We start from the raw sequence: 12438 nt of genomic DNA, 5'->3' as shown, positions 1-12438 counted from the left end.
AAACTAAGTACATTTAAAAGTAAAACACGGGGAGAAAAGTTTGATACAAACCCAGGATAGTTTAGGAAAGTTATTATAGTTTTAAAAACTTTAACCAAAGAGTGAATGTAATGTTTCCCCGCAGAAAGTCCATTTATAAGTAAAATATGGAAAAATCGAATTTTATTTTTACAAAATTTACTTCTGGATAATATTTAATGATCATAAACAAGCTTGTCCAAGTTTGGTAGAAATCCAGTATAGTATATGAAAGTCATTAAAATTTCAAAACTTTAACCACAGAGTGAATTTTTGTGGACGCAGCCGACAGAATGTAGGATCGCTATGTCTCGCTTTTTCGGCTAAAGTCGAAGGCTCGACAAAAATGAGTGATAGGAAAATTGACGATGATTGGTTGATTCTTAACATTCAGCAGCAAAAATAACATGCATATCAAAACTGTGAGACTTTTTTTTATAAAACTACAGCTTAAAAACAATGAAGTGGAATCCTCACCCTTATTGTTCTCTTTTCAACAGAAATGAAGACTTAGTGTTGGTGCATTGTTCACATTACCACATGATCTCTTAATAACAAAAGACTAATGTTTCTTCCTCTAAATCATAAATATCTATGTCACATACTTTTGATACTTTGAGACAAAGATGTATAAATATTAAAAATAGTTTTAAAAGGTATACATTTTAAATCACTTCTGTTTTGGTCATTCTTCCTTCAGAAAATAGTTTTCTCTTCTACTTTCAAAGTAGAAATTTGATTTATAAGATCCATTTAACACATGAATTATTTTCATTTGAGGATTTGCGGTGGTCTTTGTTTACATACATTGTTGAAGTATGGATGAGTCAGAGCTGCTTTAGCTGATATTCTTTGGCTTGGTTCATACTTTAACATATGCTGGAAATAAATTTTAAAATCAATTAACATGAATTCAATATGTAAAAGAGGACATGTGGGACTGCTGACACAAATTTTATAATTTTGTTGCAATAGGACAAAAGTACAATTTTACAGATGATGAGAAATGGCAACAAATATTGCACAAAAGTAAAACCTTTCTTATTGCTAATATTTTCAACAACAGTGATTTTTTCATGTAAAAACTATAACAAAACTTGTTTCTTTCTATACCAAGATCCAAACTGTATGATTTATTTCACAGTATCGTTTCCAAATCAAAACTGTAAAATAAAAAAACAAATGTCTATAAACTTACTTCTAACATATCTAATACATCTCCTGAAATATGAGGGACAGTACAGGAAATTGCTTGTTGAGGCCATTTGGGGAACGTAGATTTAAAATCTGGTAACTGTGATACTCCTGGCCATACCGTTTCATCAGGTGTACCTGAAACATATTTATATGTATATTGTATATATAAATAATTGTGGTATGTGTCTTTTATGTTGTGATGTTACACTATTGTTTCAGATAACTTACCACAAGGCAGAAGGTTTGGTATCATTAAAACGTTTAATCCCTCCGCAATTGTTTGCACTTGTCCTGAGTTGCAAATCTGATGTTCAGTGGTTGCCGTGTGTTGATGTGGTTCATAAGCGTTTTTCCTTTTTTTTAAAATAGATTAGACTGTTGGTTTTCCCTTTTCAATGGTTTCACACTTGTCATTTTTTGGGGCCTTTTATACATGTTATAGCTTGCTGTTCAGTGTGAGCAAAGGCTCTGTAAAGATGACGGTACCTTGACCAATAATGGTTTACTTTTATAAATTGTGACTTGGATGGAGAGTTGTCTCATTGGCACTCATACCACATCTTCCTACATGTATATCTATGTAAAACATTCCTAAGGAACAGTGTTAACCCCACTGTATCACAGATTTTATCAGACCAAGGCCAATAATTACAATAAAATTGAATCCATTGTCTTTCTAAGCGTACCCAACTCATAGATCAGAAAACTGAAAGTAAGTGTCATATATTCGAAAAGCGCTCACACCACATGAAGTCCTGTTCAGTGGTAACTTAGAAAAGTGTGACAGAAATATTTGTTAAAAACTGGATGAACAAAGTAAATGAAATACAGCTCTCACTTCTTCCAGAAATGTAGGCTAGAGCTTGCTTATAATGCAATTTCCCATTTAGATGTTTACTTTCCATTATCATGGGGCATTACTCCTGTAAAAATAATTGGTCCGCACTGATTATCAAACTTGTCCAAACCCTGGCTGATATAAAACTTTGTTTCAACTCAGACAAAAAATAATGGTATGAGAGTGCTCACAAAGCAATTTTCTATAGAATTTACATTTCTAAGGGATATATTTTTTGTAAAAATAATGGATCAATTGTTAAAATTTTTGTCAGGCCAAAAAAATATTACATATGTTTCCACTAACCCTACCTTCGTGATCAACCCTAATTTTTATGCCATTTTAGAACAAGCAATGTTCAAAGTCAGACTGATTTCCTCGAAGTAACCAGCTAAAAATAAAATAAAATGATATTGCCTACCTACCTTCCCCTTTTTTTCAGCATGTTAGCAGAAAACACATGTATTATTTTTGTTCTGCCTCAATAGAAAATTTGTGATAAACTGATAAAGCCAAATTTCGATGCACTTTGGACACATCTTATAAACAATTCTCTGTTTTAATGATTTATAAACTTACCTAAAGTTCTGAATATTCTGAAGAGTTGGTCAATTTCAGAATCTCCTGGAAACAATGCTCTTCGTGTCATCTACAACAAAATAAATATTGTAAACTTGACTCACATACTGCTTAATTGTATATAATTGGGTTAATTGCATAATTTCAGCCTGTACACTATTTACTATCTATCTGATCTAAAAAAAAATAATATCTGGTTATTTGCATAGCTTGATATGTGGCCTTTCTAATAATTTTATAGAGATAAAACACCAGCTAAATATATGAATGCTTAGTTAAAATCTATTTTTACAAGAATGAGGTAAGTGTATTGTTGTGAATGCATTCTTTTTTTCACTTTTTTTTCAATTATATATTCACATAAAGTATAATAAATTTCAGATATAAGTATACTCTGCTTAAATGCCTGATTTTAAGAATTTCTATCTGACAAAAAGGGTAGCAAATAACTGAATCAATATTGCTCTTATTAATTTTACAGTTATGGAATATAAGTTTTTGAAAATATCACTACATTTTCTCCATTTCAACTGATTTGTATTTCTTAAATTATCATGCAGTCCATAACTTTTTGCCCTATATTTAGAAATTAACTGGGTTGGGAACCCCCTTTTGAAAATGGCTGGATCTGCCCCTGATCAAGATTAACTTACTGTGATGAGTAACCAATATGAAATGTTGTAAATATCTGGGATTGTTATGGTCTTTTTATTGGTTACTTTACATCATATATGATTGAATATCTTACCATTTCAGCAAATATACAGCCTAAACTCCAAACATCAACTGGTGTTGAATAAAACCTACTTCCCAATAATATCTCTGGTGCCCGATACCATAACGTTACAACCTGTTAAGAATGAAATATCATTTATGACGAACATTCATGAATGTAAACAGATGTGACAAGACTCAACTCTTCCACTCACAAACTGAGTATAGAACAGTGGAGTTTATATAAAGGTTAATATCAATAATTAAGTTAACAAACATATGAAATATATTATAATTTTTTCCCTTTTATCATTTATATTTCAGTTAAAATCACTCTTGCTGGAAAATGTTGGTGAATGCTTGTTTGTAGGTTATTAACCATACATGTAGGTAATATGTATTTTAAGGTTGCAAACTAGAAAAAAACTAAGCGGAAATAAGAATTAATTTGTAAAGAAATATTTCTACTAATAATGTTCATGTTACACTCATTCATTTTAATCATAAAATTAGAATTGTCAGTAATTGTTTTCATGGTTTATTTTGCACATTAACTGTTTCCTCAACTCAAACACTTGAAATACTTTAATAATTTCAAATGAATAAATCCTACCTCATGTGTATATGTCCTAACTGGAACACCAAATGCCCTGGCCAAACCAAAATCTGCTAGTTTGATGTTACCATCCACATCTATCAGTAAATTCTGTGGTTTTAAATCTCTGTGTAGAACTCGATGTGCATGACAAAAGGCTACACCTTGTAACAGCTGGTAAAGGTAACTCTAAATGCACAAAAAAACATATCAAATATATATCTAAAGTCTGAAAAATCTTCTAGTGTCATAGTTAGAGCAATCAAGAAAACAAATAAATTTATTACAAATACAAGTTTATAAAACTTTTTGAAAATTAATAGATATATATATATATGTTGGTAATATCATATGTGTGTGTTGTATTGTTTAATATATGTTATTATTGAACTGTAGTTGATATTAAATTGTGAATTTATAAATGTACCGTGGGCTGGAGGCCTGTTTTTGTACAATAAACTTGATTTGATTTGATTTGATCAATCAAGAAAACTACGTTTTACAACATACAGTATTACCATAGTTGTAACATGTGTAAGTATAGACTGTTACATTGTTCAATGCTATTTCTATACACTTGTTTCTATTAACAAAATATACATGTTTCTAAAGGTGCTGCCGTTAGTGAACAGGTTACATTCTTTTCCAGTTTTTATTGTGTGTTTGTGTTAAATGCATACATGTATTTATTATACTTCAGAGCTAAGTTATCTTTACCTTTATTAATGATGAAGGCATTCCAGAAGGTGGACAACTGTCCATATATTTCTTCAAATCTTGATTTAAATATTCAAAAACTAAATAAAGCTTTTTCTCACTATGTACAACATCAAGCAATCTATAATAGAAACAATATTTTATTAGCTATTATTGAATCAGAATATAAATAATGGAACCAATTTTGAAGATTATATCTATTTGCTGTCAATGAGTGATTCGCTTTTAACTCTTCAAACACAGCGTAACATTCTATTATTCTTTAAATATTTCAATTATTCATAAAGTATAGCATGTATAATCATTTTCCTGTATTACTGGAATGCTGATTTCCCCTTTATGTAATCGACAGTAAATAACCTATATCTGTAGTGCTTCTTTATTATTAAATGTATTATACATGTATTTAATATTATATAAGGACACCTTTAGTTGGCCATGTTAACAGTAATCTAAAGAATTCTATTTGTGGTTTTGGCTGTTATTTAAAGAGGTACATGTATTCCTAAAAAAAAATATATTTATATATATGTTAGGAAGATTATTTCTTGCATAGTTTACCCATTGACTCTTTATTAATTATGCAAATTCTCTCATATTTCGTTATGGGAGAATAATAAAATTTGCTAAACTGTTATGTTGTATTTTAGAAATGTACATGTATGTAAAATTACACAAAAAAACCTATGCAGAGATTACATTTGGCTTGTTTCAAGACGTGCGCCCTGTACCTATAGCCCATATTAACAAGAAATGGTGAATACAGTGACAAATGTAAGAGCCCACTTGGCGCACAATATTTTTCACTCCATTTCCAAATGTTTAGATATAATCAAATGGATTTCGTACAGAATTCTGTGCCGCCATGTGTGTGTACACAACAGTGTAATGTTCCTCCAATAATAGGAGCACCTACATATTTTTTTGACGTCTCCAGTGTTTTCCTATGGTAATAGAACAATGTGGTTTAACATCTTGGGTGTTATTCTATGGTAATAATAGAACCATGTGGTTTAACTGATAACCCCAAAAATGTAATAAACTATCATTCATGATTTAATTTTTTATAAACAACTTTAAATTTGTGAAATTTAGCAAGAATAGACGACATTTAACTCTAATAATAATCTCATTTAGTTAAGCTTGCTATAATTTCAATTGAAAAACCCCAAAGCCTTTTTATGAATATAGTTTTTGTCTCAATGAAAGACGCTTAACTGTCCTTCATTTTTTGGTCTTTGGTTCGTTTTGACATTTTGTAAACATGACTTTTGTTTTGTTCTATCAATTAATGGTACTCTCTACTGTTATTCTTGTCACCATGATGAAGTAATCATAATACAAGAAGTGCAGAGGAAATGCCAAAAATGTTCTCTGATACAGAACGTCTGGAATAAGTATGGTATTGACAAAGACCAAAATTTAATGTACAAAAAACCATGAACATGAACAAGGCAACAGTACCAGTTTAAACATAGTAAATAAAGGTTATCTTAAATATTCTTCGGTTTGGAAGAAGTTATTGTATATTCATTGAAATTACAAAATCGCAGGAACAATATTCATATTATTTAAAATCATAAAGGTAAGTACCAACACCTCTTTGCCAAAATATACTGATACTTTTTTTTTCTTCACAGAAGTCAATTCAAATGGCCCATTATTTTTTAAAATGGCCCATGAATATATTTTTGAGGGGCCCTGGGCCCATAGTGTAACAAAGCCTTCCAGATCACTGTGTATGTAAAATATTACCACAAAATGGAGGTCTTCAGCTGTTGCCTGCTATATGGTCAGGTGTCGTCTCTTTGACACATTCCCCATTTCAATATTCAATTTTAATATTCAATATTTTAGCCTCAACCATCACTGGAGAGACATTTATTATGACAACAATAAATATACTTTCATGGTGTAATAAAATTTGTAATGTTTATGTAATTACACTTTTATGTTATAGCTATATGGTTCAATTATAAACTCAAATAAAACTACATTTGTAACTCATATACTAAACGTGAAAAGGCATCTTTATAGAATATTGATGAAAATCATTCATTGTTTACAAACAGTACCTAATGTGTAATGCCTGATGAACATCTTATTACCTGACAACTGTTGGATGGTCAAGTTCTTTGAGTAAAGATATTTCCCTGATAGCTGTTGATGGTACTCCTTCAGATTCTCTATAAAAAAAATATATATAGCAATTTGACAAAAATGCTCTATGGCAAATGTTTACATAGGTTTAACCAGTAAGTATTCATGAACAAACATTATGAAATGAAATTGATCTTATGCTTATAATTTATACAAATTTCCTTTTTACAAAACTTTGAATTTTTGAAAAACTAAGAATTTTCTTATCCCAGGCATAAATAACCTTAGCCATATTTGGTACAACTTTTTGGAATTTTAGATCCTCAATGCTCTTCAACTGTTTACTTGTTTGGCTTAATACATATTTTGATATGAGCGTCACTGATTAGTCTTATGTCATGTATGTAGATGAAAGGCATGTCAGGCTTTTAAATTTATAATCCTGGTACCTTTGATAACTATTTGAGAAGTTTTAAAACTTAAAACAAAATCGAATATTGTATGTATCAGCTTGTATACCCTTGTGTATGTAACTATTGTTATGACACAGGATGAGAGACTTATTCAGATCACAGTCAATTGTAAGAAAATGCTAATTACTGCAGGTTAATATTGATGTCTGTTGATTGTACTAACTACTGATATATATATATATATATATACACGTTTTAATTATAATTAATATACCCAATAATCTTGAAAATCTTTACCTTACACTTTTTAATGTTATATTATAATAAAATTCATACACAATTATGAATTGCAATTAATATATATCTTTATTTTTATTCCTTATAAATATATTTTTTATTGGGGCTGGAACGACTTAAAATATGGCCAAATTGACGTTGCCGTTGGGCTGGATCGACATGGGTCATATCAACATGGGGCAGGACTGACATGAAAGCTTTATTTTCTATCACTCAGTAAATATACATATATATCCTAGTTTCCAATCATTTTTTTTCTTTCCTTCATGTTTTGTTACCTTATGTTTCTTTGATCCATCATGATAAAAGCCTATGCCAGAGACATATAAATACGCTCTTTAGTATACATGTCTCTGTCTATGCCCACTAGGCCAACGATCGATGCATGAACAGTGAAGGTTTATAACTTTTTTTAAGATGCTTGGTTGACGTTGTTTAATTGCTTGGAAAATATTATTGTGTTTATATTTATTTAGATAATATGTTCACAAAGATGTGAAGTTTGGTTTAGCTAGCAAAATCTGAAAACAGCAGGTGTCATGAGATCAACCATGTCAACATGCATGTTCGGGATGACAATGATATAGCACACAAAAAGCAACGTACGCATCAAGTCTTATTTTCTTCAGTGCTACAAGTCGACCAGTTGTTTTATCTCTTGCTTTGTAAACAACTCCGTAAGTCCCTTCACCAATCTTTTCTATTTTCTGGAAATTTTCCATTGCTGTCTGCTGGCAAGTTGGTAATTGCGAAACCGGAAACGTTTGGTACTGTTTTTGTTTACCATTTTCCCGCGCGTTAAATCCTTGCCAAATCCAGTAATTTGATTGGTTTATACTTTTCCGGAAGTAAATAAAATGGGCGTGTCACCACGAGGAGCAAAAATATAAACAAACCACAGGCACTTTTAAAAAAAAATTCCTATATACCTTAATATGTTATATGTTATATTAAGGTATATGATTTTTTTTCTGAGACAAGTGCCTGTGAAACAAACTGAAAAATATTTGTAAACATTTGCTGAAAAATACCTCCTATTTGAAATCCGTATAAAATATATTCTCGATATTCCAAATAATCATCATTTCTTGGTCTTGTTACCTTATGTTTCTTTGATCCATCATGATAAAAGCCTATGCCAGAGACTTCAACTATTATATGAACTCGGGAGCAATATTTTCTAGGTGTAATCTCTACTTCTATTATCTTTTTACTGATTTTGCTAAAAAAAAATATTATCAATGTGCCACACGCATTACATACTTAATTTTACCAGAGACATAAAATACATTGTATTATATACCTCTGATTTTACTGATAATCTCGTGATTATACTAAATCTATCAACACCAAATGATGTAAAGCAGTAGTTTTATCTAAGAGTCATATTAGAACTGAGGAAAGGAGACCGATAACTGTTTTTATCATATGTATTATATACATGTTATAATATCGTCGAGTTTTCATTATGTTTGTTTTGTCTATTATAAAAAAGAGTATGTGGTATGATTGCCAATGAGACAACTATCCACAAAAGACCAAAATGACACAAACATTAACAATTATAGGTCACCATATGATATGTATTTTCCATAACCAAAATTGGTTTTTGTTTGTTTTGCTTTATACAGTCATAGAATGGTTCAAAGTGATGTTGTTCTGCATGTAGATAAGCTTTTTCATCAGTATTTTAGAAGTTGCTCAAACATGCTTTTATACCTTAAATGTGTCCGCGTGTGCTATATTCAGTTTATAATTTGTGCTTAATTTTAGTTGTGCTTAAATCAGTTTTGTTGTGCTTCAGCTTTGGGTTTTCTTCATCATATGAACATCAGGCACAATCCTCCCCATACCATCATAACATATACGAGAACTTGAAGAACATTACCCGTGTCATGCCAACAACTGGTTTTTAAATAAATGTGTTTAGTTCCGATGCAAAGACCCTGCGTTGAAAGTGAGTCAATATTAACGCCAAAATATGCAGTCCGACAACAGTATCGTAACTATACCCCTTCTTAATAAGTCTATTTAAAGGTTTTGAAAGCTTCTAAAGTGAATACTGATTTTTTTTGTGCTTTATAAAGAATATTTCCATAAAATAATGGATGTGAAATATCTGAACATGTACATTATGTATATATAACTTTCTTATAATTAAGCTAACCTAAAAATGTTGCATTTATCAATGAAGCATGTAAATGAGGTCAAGGTATTGTAAGATAAACCCAAATAGGAACATGTACACCATTTAGTCGTTCTATGCATAGAATATAGTTGACTATATTAAAATAAAAGAAGTTAACTTATCATCAACCTTGGTTACTGAACTATAAGGTCAAGGTAAGGTGAACCCTGTCAGACAGATCTTCAAATAATTCATAGTTGTCCTTTTACTCATAATACACGAAACGAGAGTAAACACTAAATCTATTGCTTTAATTTGCTTTAATGATCATGACTGAATATTATTTTTAAAAATCTTTTAAGTTTAATGTATTACAACAGGTTACACATAAACTTATCACTTCATAATAATTTGAGGAAGGAACTCTTTCAATATATTCCAAGTACATGTAAAAACTTTAAAAAGTAAAATAAATATGATAAATTTTCGATGTTAACACAAGAAAACTTTACTAGTATGGGGGGGGGGGGGAGGGATGATGATTACATCGTTAGTTCTTTTTAATTACATGTAGTACATGTCTTGATACCGAATGTTATTTGATATCAATGTGTTAGTTTTTTTTGTATTTTGTCTTGGTGACTGAGGCTTATAGTGCTATAAAGATAATTATTTATATTAGTATTGTAATGTCTTAATGTCATGAATTTTGACCCAATTATTAGACCGCCGTTTTCAAAAAGTGGGGGTATACTGTTTTATCTCTGTCTGTGTGTCCGTGACGTCAGTTCGTCCGTCCGTCCCATAAATATTTTCGTTGCATCTTTTTCAGGAACTACATTACAAGGATTTCTGACGGTTTATTGAAGTCGTCTAAGTCGTGTGATGCGTTTTCAAATTCATTACTCATTACATGACAGCCAAGTTGAAAATAGTCACATTTTTCTCAGGAACTACAATACAATGATTTCTTAAATTTGATTTCAAGATTTATATATTAGTCAGTTATACTATGTGATTGATGTTTTTTTCAGATTCACCACTCAAACACTTCCTGTTTACCGAAATGTTTGGCCGGGGGTATCACCAGTAGCTCGTTCCATCAATGGTTGTTCTTGATTTATATGCTCTTTAAAGATCCTTTAGTTTGGAAAATGACATATTCTTTTCTGTTATATTCTATATACAGATTTGGAATTGAGTATATAGAAAGTATCTGAACAACCTTAGCCATATGTTATATATAGATCTACGGAGTTAAAATATGTTAATACATATTTAAACGTAATAATACAGACAGACACATTTTATTTTACCCTGATGCCCTGGTACTTGACTCGATAAATGTCGGACTTATGGGTTGTTGGAGTATTGGGCTGTCGGAGCAATGGGTTGTCGGACTAATGGGTTGTCGGGCCAATGGGCTGTCGGACTAATGGGCTGTCGGAATAATGGCGTGTAACCATTTTATTTTGGTTACACGCCATTATTCCGACGGCCCATTGAATACACAAAATACGTTGACCTTTTGTCTATAGTTTCTTTGAAACAAAGTTAACCATGAAAATTAAACATTGACCAATGAACCATGAAAATTAGTTCATGGTCATATGAACCATGCTAGTAAGACATGTACACCTTAATATTAATCTTTGTATTAAAAATGGTTGACCTTTTGGTTATAGTATCTAAGAAACAAACTTAACCATGAAAACTTGACATTGTCCAATGGACCATGAAAATGAGGTTATAGTCAGATAATACCTGACAAACAGACATACGCCTTACTATTCTTCCATACAGCAAAAATAGTTGACCTATTGCTTATATTAGTTATAAAACAGACAAAAACACAAAAACTTAACACTGTCAAATAATACCTGTGAGACATATACCTCAAAAAATATTTCCATACACCAAATATAATAGACCTATTGTATACAGTATAAGAATAAATGGAGAAAGTGTCCATAGGGACACTGATGATGCCCCTGCTAGCATATAACGTTATAAAGGGACATAACCCAAGACCTGTTAAAAGTAGATGCCAAAATTTGAACTTAAACTGAGTTTTAAGTTAAGAGAACAGAAACAAAAAATCAGCAATTTTTCCATTTGTAAAGGGACATAACCCTAGAATGGTAACCAAAGTGCTTATAAGATTGCTTTAATTTATCAGTTGATGGTAAAATTTAATTTTGCATCGTATATAGCATTGTATTTTGTTAATTTAACTACCATTCTGGACCCAAGAAAGATAACTTCAATTTTCAAAGAAATTTTAAAAGCATTGATTGTAGTTGATTCAACTACAATCATGGGCAAAGGAAGATAACTCCAATTTAAAAAAAATAATACTTGATAAATTTTGAAATTTTCAGCAATTTTCCATTTGTAAAGGACATAACCTTAGAAGGGTATAAGTGACGACACCAAAATTCAAATTTGATCTTTAAATAGTAGTAATAAGCATTGTGTAAAAGTTTCATAATATTAAGTTAACAGAAACCAACTTTTGAACGTACATACGAGGTCAAGATTAGGTGACACCTGCCAGTTGGGCATAAACCTTACAATCTTTCCATACACCAAGTATAGTAGACCTATTGCTTATAGTATCTGAGATATGTACTTGACCACCAAAAGTTAACCTAGTTAACTGATCCATGAATTGAGGTCAAGGTAAAATGAGAAAAAAACCTGTCTGACATACATGAAGTCCTTGCAAGGTACACACAAACCAAAAATAGTTATCCTATTACTCATAATAAGAGAGAAATTAAATTTACAAAATCCCCACTTTTTCTAAGCAGTCACTAAAACATGAAATTGAGGTCAAAGA

General features: G+C 30.9%; 1 protein-coding gene across 1 annotated transcript; it reads right to left on the bottom strand.

Annotated features, from left to right (window-relative positions):
* Nucleotides 1-330: 330 nt before the first annotated feature.
* On the bottom strand, nt 331-8269 carry LOC134707349 (cyclin-dependent kinase 2-like). The gene is made up of 8 exons (XM_063567050.1): nt 8075-8269; nt 6767-6844; nt 4659-4779; nt 3960-4130; nt 3381-3482; nt 2633-2702; nt 1217-1350; nt 331-897 (listed from the first exon to the last, which is right to left on the bottom strand). The coding sequence occupies exons 1-8, from the start codon at nt 8188-8190 to the stop codon at nt 790-792; spliced, it is 900 nt and encodes a 299-aa protein (XP_063423120.1). The 5' UTR covers nt 8191-8269; the 3' UTR covers nt 331-789.
* Nucleotides 8270-12438: the final 4169 nt, after the last annotated feature.

The sequence above is a fragment of the Mytilus trossulus genome, chromosome 2, assembly GCF_036588685.1.
Source record: "Mytilus trossulus isolate FHL-02 chromosome 2, PNRI_Mtr1.1.1.hap1, whole genome shotgun sequence".
Classification (NCBI taxonomy): domain Eukaryota; kingdom Metazoa; phylum Mollusca; class Bivalvia; order Mytilida; family Mytilidae; genus Mytilus; species Mytilus trossulus.
The sequence above is the reverse complement of the archived record's forward strand: the minus strand, read 5'-3'. Positions and strand labels throughout refer to the sequence as shown.